The 19,497-nt window shown below is 40.8% G+C and overlaps 1 protein-coding gene across 5 annotated transcripts in view; it reads left to right on the top strand.

The window, feature by feature from the left end:
- CDKAL1 (CDK5 regulatory subunit associated protein 1 like 1) overlaps positions 1-19,497 on the top strand; it is a 579,065-nt gene that overhangs the window by 454,184 nt on the left and 105,384 nt on the right. For all 5 annotated transcript variants that reach the window (XM_061147519.1, XM_061147518.1, XM_061147516.1 and 2 more), the window contains one exon: positions 15,207-15,269. In XM_061147519.1, the coding sequence (XP_061003502.1) occupies positions 15,207-15,269 (63 nt within the window). The remainder of the gene's footprint in view (positions 1-15,206; positions 15,270-19,497) is intronic.

Below are 19,497 nucleotides of genomic sequence, written 5' to 3'. Positions count from 1 at the left end.
GTCCTACCCTGAGCCCCGAGGAAACGCCTCAGGGGATGACTCCCGAAGAACCAGGAGCCTGGCTGACAAGTCAACAGTTGTACAACCTCCAAGGACTTTGTAATCCTGGACTTAGTAGAAGCATGCCTGTCTTCTCATTACTTACCTTAGTCAGGCCTGTCATTTGATACAGAAACCCACCCTCTCTGGGCGATTTTTTTTCCTACTTGTGTGAACATGGGTGAATTTCCCCAAAAGCTATTACGTAGCATGAGTTACATTTAGCTGGAGTAGTCTGAAGTGTTGGAATGGGCACAGGGCAACCCGCAGTCACTTTATGTTCCTCCTATCTTGCCCTTTGTCTAACTTCCCAGGCCTCAACCAGCTACCCACCTCCACCTGCCTCTTTCCTGACAGTGGCTGAAAATATTGTTTGTCTTAGAGCCAACCTCAGAAATTTTCATCCACTGGCTGGATGCCTAGTAACCTTGTTCTGCAACGTGAAAAAGAATCGACTGATTTCTGAAGTGACGAGGACAAGAGAATGGAGAAGATTGAGCTATATATTAAATTGTCTTCTGGTTATCAAATAAAGAGTCCTCTGTCATAAAGGCCAACGATAAAAAAAAAAGAAAATGTGTATGTTTAATACACAGAACAAAAATAAGTCTATTTTTGACATAGGACTGGAGGAGAAAATAGGTCAAAAAGCCCAGCCAGCCCTGAAATGAATTTTAGACTCTTATTATTGATGTGATGGGGCAGAGAGAGATATGGGTGATGGTCGCATTGCTGATAAAAGTGATTTTTTAACAGTAGGTGCTGAATTAGATGTAGAAAGCAGAAGAGTTATCAAAACTACATTGTCATGTCTGACCTTCCAGGTCCCAGTCATGGAATCATAATAAAAACGAGTTGTGGGCTTATCTCGAGATGCAGCAATAACCGGCACAGAGCAGTTTTCGAGCTTCTCTTTGAATGGGGTGATACCAGGGGTTCTTTGGGGTCATGAAGGAGATACATTGGTTTTGATCAGTTTTTAGAAACGTAGAGCAGCTTATTTGTGGGTCAGAGAAATTTAGTTTCCTTCATTCTCTTGTCATCGTTTTTCCCCTTGGGTGAGAGGTGGGTTAGCTTCTGGAGGCCACAATGAGACTCTGAGCCTTAATAGAGTTTGTGCAGATACAGACTACAACCCTGTGCATTTCACTATGTTGGGCTCCAAACTCACCAAATGTCAGATACAGTAAAAGCATGTTACCATCTCTGTGTAAAGGACAGGAAGGAAAGTATTTAATGGCAATACAGAAAGACCTAGGACTCCAGAGCACTAATTAGAAAAAGCCAACCTGCATTTATTTTTATCCACTTGCAAAATAGTATCCTCTCATAGTTAAATCTCTGTTACGACTTCCTATTTTTACCTTTTTTCAGTTATATGATTTGTCCTTACGAAAATGGTTTACAGACATCAGATGTTATTATTAAGCAAGTAGGGAAAAGTTAAATAAAATCACTTGTCCCTGCCCTCTCCCTAATTTCAAGCAGGTCATAGCATAGTCGAACTTTGGAGACAAAAATAAAGACCATGAATGCATAGATGGCAGCGGATTTGTTGCCTGACCCTGTTCACTGGGATGTGATGATGAGCCAGACTTCCAGAGGGCTTTAGCACTGCTAACTGATCATTCTAAAATACCACAGTGAGAACAGTTGTCACATGTTAAAGGGATTTTTAAAATTTTAAAAGTAACAGTGAAACCTCTTCTTGTATTGGTAATATTTATATATATGAATTGGTCTAGAAATTCTCAAATTGTGTGAAAGCAAATTTTACAGGAATTAGATTAAGCCCAGTTCCAGGGTCGCAAAGAGTGGGACATGACTGAGCGACTGGATTGAACTGAACTGAACAGTTTTCTTTCCTTTGGCAAACTGCTTAGATGAAGAGTAACCAAAGGGATGGGGTGGGGGAGTGGAAAAACCTCCATGGGGAGGTAATATTTATTCTTGCTCAGCAAGTGTTTGAGGTATGTTGTAAAAGCTAGTACTGAATATATGGATAGCGAGTCAGTTATCTGGTTCTATTCTGAACTGTTATTGGTTATTTTATTTACCTGTTTATTTTAAATGTTAGTAGTTCAGTCACGTCTCACTCTTTGCAGCCCCATGGACTGTAGCCCGCCAGGCCCCTCCATGCATGGGATGCTCCAGGCAAGAATACTGGAGTGGGTTGCCATTTCCTTGTCCATGGGATCTTCCCAACCCAGGGATCAAACCTGAGTCTCTCACTTTGCAGACAGACTTTACCATCTGAGCCACTAGGGAAGCCCTTGTGGGTAATGCATGACTTATAGCTGTTGATTTTGTCCTTTCCTAGTATTTTTTCTACCTGGCAAAAGATACTGGTGCTGTCCTTCCCCTATCCTGTATATAACTTGTGAGAGAGAGGAGCAGGGTTTATGAGAGTGTAGACATGCTAACAAAAAATTGTGTGTACATATAACTTGACTCAAAAGCAAAGTCCTGTGGAAATAAGTTTCAAATTCTGGAAAATAAGTTTCAAATTCTGGAGTTTTTATGATTATCATCTTGAAGCAGCATTTTATGGTTATAAAAATAACTATCAAGCATAAAATTAATTTGCATTGACTTAGTAATCTGTATACAAACCATAAACAGGTCATTCATTAGCACAGTCACTTAATAAACAGTGTTAATGCCAAAATGTCAGTAGCCAGAATTTTTGCGATTCGTTTAGCAAACATTTAAGTACTTGCTGTCTGTGTTCCTGGTTGTGGTTAAATGTTATTATTTCTCCCTGCTCGTTTGTAAGTTCTTTTGAGTCCAGTGGCCTCATCTGACTTGCTTTCCATCTCAACAGTAATTAGTATGACCCCCTGGGTACACAGTCAGTGCATCAATTGAATGAATAATCAATTCTATTAATAGCTGAGGGTTTCCTTTTAATTTATTTTACTGGAGTATAGTTGATTCACAACGTTGTATTAATTTCTGCTGTGCAGCAAAGTGATTCAGTTGTACATATACATTGTTTTTTCATCCTCTTTTCCATTACGATTTATCACAAGACATTGAATATATTTCCCTGTGCTATGCAGTTAGGACCTTGTTGTATATCCACTCTGTATATAACAGTGTGCATCTGCTAATCTCGAGCTCCCACTCCATCCCTCCCCCAACCCCCATTCCCCTTGGCAACCACACGTCTGTTCTCTAGATCTGTGAGTCTGCTTTGTAGATAAGTTTGTGTCATATTTTAGATTCCACATATAAGTGATATGGTATTTGTCTTTCTCTTTCTGACTGACTTCACTTAATATAATTTCTAGGCTCATCCATGTTGCTGCAAATGGCATCATTTCATTTTTTTTTATGGCTGAGCAGTACTCCATCGTGTATATGCACCACATCTTCTTTATCCATTTATCTGTCAGTGGACATTTAGGCTTCTTCCATGTCTTGGATTTTGTAAATAATGCTGCGATGCACATAGGGGTTTAGTAACTAAATTTTAAAGCTTAGAGGAAGAGAGTGAAGATAGAAAAACTCTTGAGGAAGTTCTGAGGAATGACCAAGGAATGCTGCAGTGGCTTTGGTTCAGAGATAGTACCTAAATTACCCAGGGGGCAAGTGATTGGATTAATATGAGATGGGGGAGCAGGAGTGGTAGGGAAAATGAAGGACAAAGGAATATGTGGAAGCCAAGGTTACCAAGTTGAGTGTTGTGTTCATGAATCAAGAGCCTGGGGGAAAAGGTGACCTGGGTTAGTCGTTTGAGGCTCAATTTCAAAGGATCAGTGAAAATTAAACCAAAATGATGTGGGATTATGGGGGTGGCAGCATTTGTTGGGCAGATCCCACATGCAGGTCACTTTTTTGAATAAAACATTGTGGACGGAAGTGATGACCAGGACATGGCTTCTGCCCCAAACACACAGGGAGGGTGGTGGAGAGATCTGTGGAAGCCCATGGTTTAAAAGGTTTTTTCTGTTTTGCTAGGGAGGGGCGGAGATCCAGCACGAATTTGAACTGGGCTTTTCAAATGGATATAATATGTGGAGGTGGTAGGGAAAGCATTCCAGGCAAAGGACCTAGCGTTAGCAAGATATGGACTCAGGAAAAGGCAGGGTCTACCAGCAGTGGGACATTGTCTTTGGTGTTAGTGGGGAAAGTGGGATGACGCCCTGATGTAATACTTGAAACTTGATTCTCTGAGTGATGGGAGCCCTTGCAGGTTCTGAAAGAGGAGTGTGACAGATGATCGTGTCTTAGAAAATTCACTCCAGCCTCAGGACAGAGTTGGGTTAAGCAGTGGTTCTCAACCTTGGCTTTACCGTTAGCCTCACCTGCAAAGATTTAAAATTGCAAATCCCAAGCTGAACCCCAGATCAATTAAATCAGCTGTGTGTGCTTAGTCGCTCAGTCATTTGCAACCCCATAGACTGCAGCCCACCAGACTCCTCTGTCCATGGGATTCTCCAGGCAAGAATACTGGAGTGGGTTGCCATGCCCTCCTCCAGGGGATCTTCCCAACTCAGGGACCCAACCCAGGTCTCCCACATTGCAGGCAGACCCTTTACTATCTGAGTCACCAGAGTCTCTAACAGTGGCGCCCAGACGTCAGTATTCTTTAAAGCCCCCAGCGATTCCAGCGTGCAACGAGGACTGCACACCAATGATTTTGAACAGGGCTTGGCAGACTCTTTCTGTCAAAAGCCAGATAGTATTTTTGGCTTTACGGGCCACAGGGTTTCTGTTGGAGCCGTCCCAGGCTGCCTTGGCCCACAAAAGCAGCCACACACAATATGTGAATGAATGAGTGTGGCTGTGTGCTAATAAAACTTTATGGAAATCTGAATTTCATATAATGTTCACAGGTCACCAGTATTCTTGTTCTCTGGAATTTTTTTTTTTTAACAGCCGTTCGCAAATATAAAAGCACACTGCAGACTGTACAAAACTAGCAGCCAGTCATTATTTGGCCCTCAGAGTCTATTTTGCCAGTTCTTGATTTAGAGGGTGAAAATTGGCCTCAGGTAGTCTAGGAAAGAAAACATTTCTACAGCAGTTCAGATAAGAGGTAAAGTTAACTCTCTTTTGTGGTTCATTGCAAGGGCAGAGTGAAGATAAGTGATACTGAGTCGATATTTATAGCGACTCACGTCCTCATGCACTACTTTCTCAAGCACCCAGAGGTTACTGTACAAAGGAACCTGGAAGGAGGAACCATTGTTCCTGGTGTGTAGAGCTTAGTTCCCCTTTGACTTTGTTCTCTTTGCGGGGATTTGTTTTACGTTGAAAGGCTGTTTCTTTTCCCACTGCTTGTGATGGCTTTTCATTCAGCAGCACCCATCACCTCCAAAGAGCCAAGTCTCCTTCCTTTCTTATGTGCCAGCCATGCCTTTGTTTTCAAAGAATGACCTTTCCTTGCAAACAAATGTTCTCTTTAGAAAGTAAGGTGAGCCTGATATAAGGAGATAGGGCTATTTATATTTTATTTTATCAGATACCACTGAATTTATGCAGAATTACCCCTACATTTTCTTCCAGCATTTGTTGCCTAGTTAAGGACCTGCCAGGGTAAATGGTGCCCCTGCTCCTCCACCACCCCTACCATGAAACCCAGAGGCTGATTCTTGCTCCTTCTTTTCACTATTTTAGGAAACATAATGCTGGTGAAAGTTTCCCGCTGATACCTACTGTGCTTTAAAATCAGTGGTACATTTCCACGATGGCCTGGTTATTTTATTTGAGCACCATTACGTCGAGTGAATGGATTCACTTACCTGTTTCCTGACTTTCACTCTTAGAAGTCTGCATCTCAGTGTTCTCCAAGAAATGCCTATCCTGACCCCACCCAACTGTGAAGACTGGAGAAACAAAAGAACACACTCACTCTCCTTGAATTTGCTCTTACAGGAGGGAGAGGAGATTTAAGACTACAGCCAGCAGCGTTCATGGTCATTTCCATTTTCTTGAAGATCTTACTAGAAAATAAGAGGTAAAAAAAAAAATCTATGAAGTTAGAGCAGTTTTCTTTTTCTTTATTTTTCCTACCATCCTCACAGTAGAGTTGTTTCTCAAAGAACACAGAGGTAGTAAACATAACATATAAAGGAAAAGCAGATGATATTCTGAAGAGTCTGTCTGTTTTCCTGAGTGTTTTGGGGTGTTTTTGATCACCAAACATACTTCACATCACTAATTTTTTTCCCACCAATTTCTAAATGTGGGGGTCCATTGTTTAAATTCCAGGGACTTGTTTTTCCTTCTTTGCAGTGACCTTGAATGATTATCATCATTTTAGGGACACCAGCCAAAAACATACAACGTAAAAGTGAGGTTGTGATTGAACACTGATAATGTCAAGTGCTTTTAATTAAGCTTCTGACGTTTTATACATTGATAACAAAGTAAAGGTTCAGGTTTATTAAATTAGCTTTCGACTTGTTTTTTCAAAAGCTCTCACCACATAGGGAACTAAATATATAACAGCAGTCTGTTCTCTGCAGTCAAAGCCTCAATGTGCCCCAGAGGAATTCCTGCGTGGAGTCCCTTTTCAAGGAAAGGAAGAGGTCAGGAAATAAGGCAAAGCCACAGACATAATATGGGGATTAAGAATGGGGATGTCTGGTCTAATTCACAACCCAGGATGGCAGCAGCTGAAAGACAGTGGGGAACTGAAATAGAGGAACAGAGGTTACCAGTTGGAGGAGACCTTAGAGATCACCTGGGATAGTGGCTCTCGGCTTTGGCTGCTCACTGGAAAACTCAAGAGCATTTAAGTCACACACTTGCATAGGTTCCACCACACCAGTGAAGTCAGCATCACCAGGGATGAAGACTGGAGCACAGGTTTGCTTGAAAGGCTCCACAGTGATTCTGACCTGCAGGCAGGGTGGAACCTAACGTGACTCCTTCATTTCACACTGAGGTCCAGAGCAGACGCCCTGAGCAGTGGTCAGAGAGGTGTTGTCAGTCCAGGTTCCTTACCTGAGCGTAGGGCACTCCTCTGCCGTCAGCCGTCTGTGCCAGAAATCATGGTGTCTTCCTCTGCCCTGCCCCTTGTATTGCTGTCTAACCCAAGTGCCCCCGTCCTGCCTCTGGGCTGTTTCTCCCATTCATCTCACCCCCTCTCCTTGCCCCTCGCCTCCTGTGGGATGGTGTCACCTTTTGGAACCACCGCACCCTCCTCTCTCAGTCTTCAGCCTCTAGCCTTGCTCCCATGCTCCATCTTTAACACCATGACAAAAACTCTCTCTGAGACGCACATCTGATCGTTTGTCACAATTCTTACACCGTGCGCTCGAATCATTTAGCCGTTTCTTTGGTTCAACAAAGCCACGTCCTTTTTTCTCTGTCTCTGTGTGCCTGTGCTCGACCTACTTTCTTATGGTTTATAAATGGCACAATCTATCTATAGACTCAATTCTTTTCTTTCTGCTTTTATCAAAAACTGACCTCCCCCCAGGGCGATACGATTTTCCCTCCTCAACCAAACGTTGTCCTATTTCAGCTGAGTTTAATGGGCCCCACTTTGCCCATACCCTGACCGGAGGAACCTGCCGATGCAGAAAGTGTAATAGAGGATCCCATGGTCAACATAAGCCCCGCCTCAGCCCCAGACCACGTCCCTGGGGGTCACGGCCTTCGCTGGCCTCTGCAGGGGTCCCAGCCACTTCTTCTCATCCCTGACTACTCTTTGCTGAGTCCTTGTTCTCACAGGGGTTCTCCCAGTTCCTAGTCCTTCACCAACAACCCTTTGGATTCTCAGTCCTTTGTTATCACCTTGCAACTCTTGGCTCTCTCCACCCTTTTGTCTCAGGACATGGTTCCCTGGCTTTCCTGTGGAACACCTGCCGCTTCTGTGTCATGTGGTGACTGACCAGTCCCTGTTCCCTAGCCCTTATTCCCTGGAGTTTTGACTCCAGCCTGTGAGTTGAATTTAGAGCCGCACTCTCCTAGTCTCCTCGGCACCATCACTGCCCGATAGTCACCACTGCCTCTGTGCAACTCAAAGGGCAGCTGTTCAGACCTGACCGTCCAGAGCCTGAGTTTCCTCGGCTCCCGTCCTCTCACTCTGACTTTATGGCTGCTACTTGCCAGTTAATCAGCTAACCACTTCTTAGACTGGCTGCCAGAAGGGAAGCAGGAAAACGAAAGTGTGTTGCAACTCTCCTTTCTTAGCGTATCAGTTATACTTAGAAAAGCAACTAACTTGTTTTATTGGTTGCTCTAGAATTTGCAACATCCATTTCTAACTAATCCCTCCTCAAAAAAGATCCACTGTCAGATAGGATGATAAACTTCACAGGTAGTGTGAATACTTTGTAATAACAAAATAACGCTCATTCCTTCCTCCCATCCCTTGTATGGTGCCCTTACAGGAGGAGTAAGGCCTTATTTCACATATACATGAGCATGCATAATCAAAAACATTGTTGTTGTTATCATTATTTTGAACAAACTGTTGCCTATTAGATCAATTTATTTAAGGCTCTCATTTCTGACCTATATTATTTTCCTTTTCTGTAAAGAGTTTCTTTTAACCAATTCCCTCAATTTTTCTTTGTCTGAAAGAGTCTTCAGTTCAGTTCAGTCACTAAGTCGTGTCTGACTCTTTGTGACCCCGTGGACAGCGGCATGCCAGTCTTCCCTGTCCATCACCAACTCTCAGAGCCTGCTCAAACTCATGTACATTGAGGAGGTGATGCCATCCAACCATCTCATTCTCTGTCGTCCCCTTCTCCTGCCTTCAACCTTTCCCAGCATCAGGGTCTTTTCCAATGAGTCAGTTCTTTGCATCAGGTGGCCAAAGTATTGGAGCTTCAACGTCATTCCTTCCAATTCAGGACTGACTTCCTTTAAGATTGACTGGTTTGATCTCCTTGCTGTCCAAAGGACTCTCAAGACTCCTTTCCAACACCACAGTTAAAAAGCATCAATTCTTCAGCACTCAGCTTTCTTTATGGTCTGACTCTCACACCCATATGTGATATGGGTCTTAGCTGTTCCTTTGGTTTTGAAGGATCCTTGTTCAGGGTACAGAATTCTGGGTTGGTGGGTTTTTGTCTCTCAGCACTTCAGATATTTCCTTCTACTCTCTCCCTCCCTGCATGGTTTCTGAAGAGAAGTTTAATGTAACTCTTACCTTCGCTCCTCTGCAGGTAATGTGTCTTTTCCTTTCTGGCATCTTTCAATATTTTTTCTTATCTTTGATTTACTGTAATTTGAAAATGATATGCCAAGGTGTAGTTTTCTTGGCACATGTCCTGCTTGATGTTCTCTGAGCTTTCTGAATCTGTGGTTTAGTTCCAGAATCTTCCAGAATTTGACCTTAGTTTGGGGAAATTCTTGGTCATTCTAACTTCAAGTGTTTTGTCTTTTCCCCTTTCTCTTTTTTCCTCCTCCTCTAAGTCCAATAGCATATGTGTGATACCTTTTATCTCACAGTCTTTGGAAATTCTCTTGTCTTTCAGTGTTTATCCTCTGCTTTGCAGTTTAGAGGTTTTTATCAAAATATCCCCTAGCTCAGAGATTCTTTCCCCAGCTGTGTTCACTCTATTAATAAATCCATAAAGGCATTCTTCATTTCTGTTACATTATTTTTGATCTCTAACATTTCGTTTTTTTTCCCTTAGGATTTCTATCTCTCTGCTTCCAATGTCCATTTGTTCTTGCATGCTGTTTGCTTTACCCATTAGAGATGTTAGTGTATTAATCATAATTGCTTTATGATAATTCTAACGTCTCTGCCATGTCTGGTTGTGACATTTGCTCTGTCTCTTCAAATCGTGGGTGTTTTTTTCCTTTGACATACCTTGTGATGTTTCTTGATCATCAGATATGATGTCCTGGTTAAAAGGAACTGCCTTTAATAATATGGCAAAATGTGTGTGAGGGGAAGTATTCTGTATTCCTGTGATTGCATCTCAGTCTTTTAGTTAGCCTAGGCCTCTGCACTGTGATCTTCACAAGTGCTTCTCAGTGTTTTTCTCTCTCTTTAGGTGGGATAGGATGGTGAGGTGGGCTGGAGCTGTGTGTTCCCTTCCGAGGTCAGTTAGGCTCTGGTAATACCCTAGCGGGTTAGGCTCTGGTTAACTAGCTTCTCGTGGGGGCAGACTTTGTGAAGAGCAAAATGCACTGGTGTATTCCAAAACGATTCCTTTTCCTCCTCCTCCTGCCAGAAGCCCAAGGGGAGTTTTCTCTGATTTTTCTGTGGGGCTTCTGCTGGTAAATCTCATAGCCTTGTGGGGCCCACCTACAACTGGATCCCACTGGAGTCCTTAACTCCCAAAATTGTGAGCACTGAGCTTCCAGTAGTGACTGTTCGGGTCTCCCTGCCCCAGCCCTGGTCCCAGCAAGGACCTCTCTGCCCGGTTGCTTATTGGTCTCTCCAGTTGAGGGTGGGTGGGTGGGGAACAGTGTTCCGTGTGTCCTTTGCTCTCGTCTGGGTCCAGGACGAGTTGCTGATTTTTCAGAACAGTAACTTCCAAGTTCCTTATAGACAGAACCAGAAACCAGCAGTCAATCCATTGAAACTCAAACTTGTTCTTTTGTCTTCTTACCACAAAGTATGATGAAGACCTGCTGAAACACTTGTGTTTTATTAGAACATACCTTAACACATAAAACTCCTTGAAAGCTTGTAGGTTTTCTTGTTTTTGAGAATCCATATGTAGAGTTATTACAGTTTCACCTTATACTCAGCACTATTTTATTTTAGAAAACTTTAATCTATAAATAGAGAATGGGCCCAGAAAGCACTGAATTTGTTTGGGGATCCAGGAGAAGTAAAATTGGTGGATATTGTTAAAACTCAATTGATTATATTTTGATCTTGTTCGAAATACAGGTTCTCATCACGCGTGGAATGCCTTTCAGATCTGAGCTCTGTTGTTATCTTTGATGAAAACTGAAATAATTATATTATCTGCAAACCTGAACTGTTAAAAAAATCCTCCCGTAGGACCTTTAATTTTGTTTGGTTTTGTCTGAAAGGGAGTTTAAACATGGATATAAAAGGGGTCATTGGTGTTTTCTGCCCTTGCAGAGTGAGATTCTGGCTTCCCGTGGAGGAGGGCATGGCAACCCACTCCAGTATTCTCGCATGGAGAACCCCACAGATGGAGGAGCCTGGTGGGCTACAGTCTATGGGGTCGCAAAAAGTCGGACACGACTGAGCGTGCACGCACATCTCTGTGACCTGGACCTTGAGATTAGTGATGAGGTGGACTTGAAGGCACCTTACACAGTTCTCGGGGAGGTGTTTGCCGTACTTATTGTACTTTGGCCACCCTCATTCCAAGTTCATCACACAACTTGTTTAACATGTTTACTTTTTAAACACTTGGAGAATTAACAGGTGGTTGCATGACTGAGATGTTTGTTTTAACAGGCGAAAAAGTGGGAGGTAATTTAGACACACACTGTGATGCAATAGAAAAATACCTAATTATTCCATTTTTGGCTCAGCTTTTAGTTTCAGTTAAAACTGCTGATAGCAAGGCGTAACAGGTCTTGTAGCTTCGTATTGTTAACACGGTCTGCATGTGAGAAACCGGCTCACTAGCAACTGGCTTACTTTAGTTACTTGTCCACAAAACCTTCTACTTGACTTTAGTGCTAGAACTTAGTAAAGGGTCTCTTCTCAAAGTTTCTGTCACCAACAGCTATAATGTGGGTACAGAAAGCTCCAAAAGCACTATATCTATTTAAGCATGCTCTGAAAAACAATTGTAACATTCTCTGTCTGAATGTAGAATGCACAATTCTGAAAAAACAGCTGATTGATATTTTCCTTGATATGTTCATCCTGATATGTCAGGGTATAGGTTATGATTGATTCTTGAACTGTCTTCATTCAGTGAGCAAAAGGAACAAGGAATTTTGCTAGGCAAATAGTTGTTCATTTGGTTTGGGGTCATGGGACTATTGCCAGAAGTGGACATGGTCAAAGATAGAGATTCTATGAATAGATCAGAGATGGCTGTTTCTGTAACTTTTTTGTAAAGGGTCAGAGAGTAAATACTTCAGCATTTATGAGCTATAGAGTCTCTGTTGTAACCACTCAAATTCTGCTGTTATCGCGTGAAGGCAGCCATAGGTAATACATAAGCAAGTGAGTGTGACTATGTTTCATTAAAATTTTATTTGCGGAAACAGACAATAGGCTGAATTGACCCAGGGGCCATCATTTGTCAGCCCCTATTCTAGATCCCAGAAGATGCAGCTCTGGGCTACATGACTCTGACCTCACTGGGAAAACAGCAGTGGTATTCAGTTAACTAGACTAATAATATATAACCTTCCATAGTCACAGCCAAGACTTCACTGTAGTTGTATATAGTAAATTTGTTGTCAGACAAAAGGGCATTCTTTCTTCACTGTCTTCTTTTGGGGTTTAATCTGAATAGTGTTATTTGCTATTTATTTATACCCTACTTTCTTCCCCAAATAATAGAAGGTATATTTAGGTTTTAGCATCAAAATAAAGATATAAAATCCAAACCCACATAAAAAGGCCACACCAAACTACCTCTGCCTATCTCTTATCCACTTGCTGACTCAAACTGGTAGCTTTACCATTTTTGGACTGATCAGTCCTGGGGACACCTCCTAAGCTGAATACTGATATGCCGCCTATTTTATCTTCTCTAGCATAATTTCCTTTCTAAAAAAAAGAAAATTCCCCAGTGTTTTATATTGTCTCCTACCAAAGGAAGTGTTAATATCCGTCATTTCTCTTCTGATTGAAGTATAAGCCAAAAACTGTTAAACCAGCTAAGTGGGTGTATGGAAAGGAAAGAGAAAATTAGAAGCTAATGAAAACTCTGGCGGGCAGGTGACCTGTTCAGAACAGATGCGAGGGCTTGGAGAGCCATGAAACTGTTTCCATACAGTTAAACATACATCTCTGCTCTCCAGAGAAATGGAGTTAGGCTACTGGGCAGCCGGGTGGTCAGCAACACGGCTCAGAGGTGGGCAGGGGAAGTGGGAATTTTGGCTGAGCTGCAGGAAGGGATGTCTGCTAGTGAGTGTCAGAATGTGGAAACAGGCCAAGTGATTTGAAGGACTGCTTACTTGAATTGGGCTCCAAAGACAGTTCCGAAGTAAAGAACTAACCTGTACGAAACCCGTGAGTGTGTACAAATGACTCTAACACAAGGGCCTCATTGATACTAGCTCTGACTCTTCAACCAGGTAGATGCCAAAGGTCACACAGGACCTATGCTGGAGATCTACGTGGATTTCACCCTGGGGAGGTGCAATGTATGTGCTCAGGAGGAGACTGGAGTTTAAAGGAAGGAAATCCTTCCCCACGAAATATGGCTACCAGGCAAGGATCAACAACATCAGAGTAGACCCAGAAGCCAGATGAGGGGTAGTCTTAAGGACAGACTGGCCGCTCTCATGACAGAATTTTAAAATGCAGTAGATGAGATGGTTGGATGGCATCACCAACTCAATGGACATGAGTTTGAGCAAGCTCTGGGAGTTGGTGCTGGACAAGGAAGCCTGGCATGCTGTAGTCCATGGGGTCACAGAGTCGGACACGACTGAGCAACTGAACTGAACTGAACTGAAATGGGCTAACTCTGTGATACACAAAATCTAAATACAAGAAATGAATGCATTCTATAATCCGCAGCTGGGATGGTGTTTAATACCTGTTTTTTAAAATGTCTTTTCTCTAAATTTATCAATGTTCTAACCTTTAAATGGCAAAGAGAAATTAGGAATTTCCAACCTAAGCCATAATCCCTTTTCTCATTCACTCTTGGTGAGAGGAAAGTTGGTCTACTCTCTGGAGGAGGGGTCTGCCTGGCTGTTCCTATCAAGGTAATAAACATGCCTACTCCTTGATCCTGCAACTGGACTTCCATAATTTATCCTTTTAAAAAACACACACTCTCAAGCTGGCCTAGATGTTTGTGCAAAGATTATCATTATATTTATAAATTGAAATGCATTGCAGGAAGAAAGTTCAGATTTCAGGAGTTTTTGGATTTTAGAACTCTTAAGGGATCACAGTGCTGGATATACAGGCACTTAAGTTTGGCAAGGATAAATAGTGAAGTGGGAAAAAAGTAAATTTCAGAAGAATGTGTACAGAATGATCCTTTTTCTTTGAAAGTAAAAGTTATCAGTTGTGTGTGAAGATACATGCACAGAAGGTCTGGAACCATCCACAAAATTTCTCACAGTGGTTATGGGAAGGTGGACAGATCACAGTGGAATAACACGCTGATTAAACAATTAGTAAACAAAACAATCAGTAAAACAAAAGTAAACAAGCTAATTGTTACAGTCACCTCTCCTAAGAGAACAGCACCCTTCATTATCACAGATGCTGGGAGTAAGGAGTATGTAGATGCTTCTTGTAATGAAGAAAACATCATGAGAAGGGAAGGGGGCTTTTCTTCTCGTAACTGTGTATGAGAGTCACATGTTGTCATTACTGATACAGTTGGTATGTGCCTGTTTATCTCAGGTATATTCGTTTATTCATTAGTTCAGCAAATATTTATTGAGGGCCCACTGTGTGTGAGACACCATTATATCTATAGCAGTCATATATATGTATGCATGCACGCATGCTAAGTCACTTGAGTTGTGTCCGACTCTTTGTGACCCTGTGGACTCTAGCCCACCAGGCTTCTCTGTCCGTGGTATTCTCCAGGCAAGAATACTGGAGTGGGTTGCTATTCCCTTCTCCAGGGGATCTTCTCAATCCAGGGCTCCAACCTTTGTCTCCTTCAGCTTCCGCATTGCAGGCGGATTCTTTTGCCACTGAGCCTCCAGGGAAGACTCGCTCGTGCCCAACTCAGAGTAACAGAAGTTGGTGTTGCTGTGAAATTGAAAGTGTTCTAAATGTATTTTCTTTCTTCTCATAGTTTTGTTTCTTTCATTTTAGTGTCTGAATTATGCATTTGTAATAAGTAGAGTTGTAATTATGAAACTTTCCAGAAAGAGATTGCCTGGCTGGTCTGTGACAGTGATCCACATGACCATCAAGTGGCCTTGGTTTCTGCTTGTATCCATTCATCCCAAATTAACTGTGTAGGTCCTCGGCCTGCGCAAAGGAAAAATCTCAAAATAATGTCATAAAGTAGATAGAGCTAGAGATCTACATTTAGATATATACACGTGTGTGTATTTTTGCCACCTGTCAACTCAAAGGTTTGTGTTTTCTCCCACAGAAAAAGCAAAGAACAAAGGAGCTTTCTCGGATATTTCATTCATACAGCCCATATGATCACAAGGTAAGAGAAGCATGTTATTAGTGTAATTGGGTAATATAAGTCCTTCTGAACATAGAGCACAACGTTCACCAGTACACAGTGATTTTGAAGTACATTTCTACCAGTTACATTTATATTTCGTTTTAATTTTTAACTCTGTATCTCTTATAAAGAAGAGAGAAAATTTGTATTTCTGAACTAAAATATTCTTCTGTATTCACATTAAAATCTGGTTACATATTGTCACTGAATCCTCAAAGACTGTGAAAAGACAGATTTGGGCGTGTTTTTCGATTAGTGGGTTTTTTCCTTTCCAAACAGTGTAGTAAATGAACTTGGCTTTTGAATTGATGAAGATAGTTGAAATATTATCTGCCAACTCTCGGTTCACCACTGGTCCTGACAGAAAGTTATATTTCTTAAAAAAAAAAAAAACCTCTAACAGAAAGCGGTGCCTAGGATTACAACTGAAATATTCACTCCCGAGAGCTTTGCTGTACTGAAGACCACATAGTTAATGACCTTGGCCCTCCATCCATCCAGTAACTTCATAGATCCACAGCCAGTCTTGTTGCATTTATACCCCACACTCTCCACGCCCTGTCTTTGAAGAATTCTTAAGCCTCTTCTCACTGACAAATATTTCACTATATATTTGTAAAACATAAATCCTTAAAAAAAAAAAAAAGCCCACTGACATTTTAAAGAAAATGCGCAATACCACATCTTCATGGGGAAATATATGAAAATATCCTGAGACTTGTTCAAATCTTCTATATCTTGTAAGGTTCTGATAAATCTGTTAATTTGACGTGATTTCAGAAGCAAACAAAACATTTGCATGGTTGAAATGCTAATATAAACTTAAATCTTTATCTATGAATTTACAAAGAGACATGTGGTAGGGATTTTTTTAACTAGCCAAAATAAGGAGTGTGAAAACTACTTTCTTCATTTGAGAATACAGAGATGTCTGGATTCAGGAGGAAAAATGTGCCAGTTGTTCATAGAAGTTGAAAGAATTTTAATAGCTCCTGGTTTTTCTATAGTGACCAGTTAACTTAAGCATCAAAAATCTAAGAGAGATGTTTGTATTCCATGTGACCACAGCGATGTACAAGACTAAACATTTATCATTTCAAGTTAAATTTCTCAAGTGAAATCGATCACTGCAGAATAGCAATTTGTTGGAAAGAACTTGAGCAAGCCAGGAGTGTCTGACAATGCAGGCGGAAGGTGCAGACTGATAAGTAACACAACAGCCAGAGGAATGAGATTGGCCAGATTTCCGATGGGAAAGTTGCCTTTTTTTTTTTTTTTTTTTAGACAGTGTCATTTAATTAACATAAATGCAACAGTGGCTGAAGTTAACATTTAACGGCAGCAGCAGCAATAGGCTGTGACAAATCAGAGGTTTTGCCTGACTTGTCTAATTTTGCCCACTTCTGACATTTTTTGAATTCACTGTTAGGGGAAATTCCATTATTCTTTTATTAGAACTCTTAATGGAGCTTAGCCACTCACAGCTTCTCTTGGCTTCCTCTTCATATCCTTTGTGGCGTTGTATCAAAGTCACCTCAGATGATTTTGGCTTCCTCTGTGAAGACTTCATTCCTCTACAAATTAGTCATCAGGCAGTGAGGAATTGAACATAAATGCTAGATGGAGTTCCCTTTGATCTTTGCTTTAAGGTCAGTCATAAATTAGTGTTAAGTAGCTGGAAGGCTTGATGAGTGATTTTTGAAGCACCCAAGGTTTAGCCTGATGGCATTCTGTTTTATTCTATATGTGCAGTAAAAAGGGGGAAATTTTCTAGGAAAATTTCTCCTTCCCCTTACTCACCTCCTCATGTTTTTCTAAACTCCTTCCAGGCAAGTTTAACCATTTTAGTTTTAACCATGTCTCTTGAATCATGGGCATTGAGTGAGGTGCACTGTTTTCTCAATATTAGAATGTTCCTTTTTTTCTCCATAAATAAAATAATAGAAGATTGTGATTTGAGTTACCTTGTCTTTTTAATTACCCAATTATATTCAAATTAGTTTTCTAGGCAGATAGATTTTAGTGTAAAATGTTTTGTAAGATGTGGTTAAAATTGATTTAAACATCTCACGCTCAGTGAGCTTTCTGGAAAGATCTTTCAGGTTAAATATATACATATGTCGTAAATGAAAGCTTATATAAAATAAAATATAGGCTGTGTGGGATTTGCTTTAAAAAAGAATTAAAAGGGGGACGTGGGTAGGGCACAGTAAAAATAAGGTTGGCCTTGTGTTGATGATTATCAAAACTAAATTATTGGTTTGTGGGAGTTCATCCTTCTAGTCTGTGTATTTTTTTTATATGATTGAAATTTTCCATAGTAAAAATGATGCCAGAAGTTAAAAAAAAAAAAGCCCACTATGGTCTACTCCTAGGAGTGAGTATTATGGTATTCTGTTCTTCTCTAGCTAGATTTTTTTAATTGTTCATTTTTCCCTTTTACGTCAAGTAAATTTGTACCAAAGAAGGAATACTTAGCATTTCAGAAGGTTCATAATGCTGAGTAAACTCAGAAATGCAAATCCTGTTCTAAAGTTGGCGTAATTTTCTGGGGGTTCATCCCAAATTATAGTGGGTCACTTAAATGATAGTCTTGCCTCCAAGAAACTGTTAAAAAGAGTTGTAATGACAAAGGGGAGTCAGTCCCACCATTTTGTTCTCAGTGAGTCACTTATGTTTGCTCTCCTTTTCTCCACCAAACCCAGACTGCGCCTGCCTGACCCCAGACACAGGAAAGTCACCAGGTTAAACAAATTTGTTATTTGAGTGAAGCCAGGTGCGTTTCTTAATCAGACTTGAAAGCCATTGTTTAGGTTGTAAATGGTCAGTTGGTTTTCTCTAAGTGCTGTTGCAAAAAGCAAATAGAGCTTAGGGCAAAATGAGCACTCAGAATGAGTCTTGAGGAAAATACTCGATTTGTTTTTTTTAACTCTAAGTCAAATTTTGCTGGAGCCTGAAAGAATTTCGCTTTGGATTGTTATCTCTAGTCCTATGTTCATCTTTTTTAAAAATTGCTTTTAGGAATTCTTGTAAACATACACAGAAAGGCTTGACCAAACCCTAAGTCTCATTTCTCTCTCCTAGTTAAAAGGGATTGGTAAAGGAAATCCAGTAGCTGCAGGTAATCCAATTGTGTTTTGTACGTTATATTCTTTCCTCTGTTGTTTTAATAAACACATAATAAACAGAGCTTGGAATTTCTGAAACCACATCACAGCTAACCACAAGCTTATAGGACCAAAGGTCTCCCAGGCCAAGGACAGCCAGCCTGGAGTTGCATTTTTCCTTTGGATAAGTCACAGATAAGTGGAATAGGTTATCATGAGAACATTGTTATTAAAGCTATGCAGATTCGCATATGCTTTTTGTCTCTGACCTGAAGAAAATATTGCCATGCATTTATAAGATGTCTCCCTCTTTCCTATTGCCTTCTTTTCTTTCTTGTTACATATTATCAGAATTACGTGTTGGGGGAAGTCTAGGTTTATCAGCTAAACACAGATGTTTATAATTTGCTTTCGTAAAGTGCTACTATAAAATATGAGCATACTTGGAAAGGAAAAGGTTCACAATTCTGTTTAGGTCTGTAGTGGTTTTTACATCCGCAAAATTCAGTACTTCCTAAACATAGATAATCTATATGAATTAATATATACTCGACCATTAAAAGTGAGTCTTTTTAACAGATTGTCATGGTTACAGTTTCTGTATTTTGTGAAGTGGGCTTCTCATTTTCTTTTAGTGACTGTTGTTGTTTGAATAATTTTCTACATAAATCAGTGGACACACATGAGTAGAAACATACTTGTGTTGGTGAAGTAAACTTGTCTTTGTCTTTTGGTGACCAGGTTGTTTTAATGATTTTTTTCTACAAACATAGACATGTATCGCTTGAACTGTAAACAGACTCATGTGTGTCCAAAAAACAGCTGCCTGTGAATTGAATACACTTGAGAAGTTAGCATATGAATAGACAGAAAATCACTCAACTGGAGGTCTTTTGAGTAGTGATCTTAGCTGTCAAAAACACAACCCAGAACCTGAAAGTAAGCCAGCCTAGGTCCAGACTGTCACAATCATCTAATTCTCTCTCTCCCTGCCTCATTTGTTCTTCAGTTCTCCATTCACAAACGGTCCACTTTAAAAAAAAAAAAAAAAAAAGTTCTAACAAACATAGATGCCTGATTTCCCAAACCACAGTCAACTC

Source organism: Dama dama, chromosome 7 (assembly GCF_033118175.1).
Source record: "Dama dama isolate Ldn47 chromosome 7, ASM3311817v1, whole genome shotgun sequence".
Lineage (NCBI taxonomy): Eukaryota > Metazoa > Chordata > Mammalia > Artiodactyla > Cervidae > Dama > Dama dama.
The sequence above is the reverse complement of the archived record's forward strand: the minus strand, read 5'-3'. Positions and strand labels throughout refer to the sequence as shown.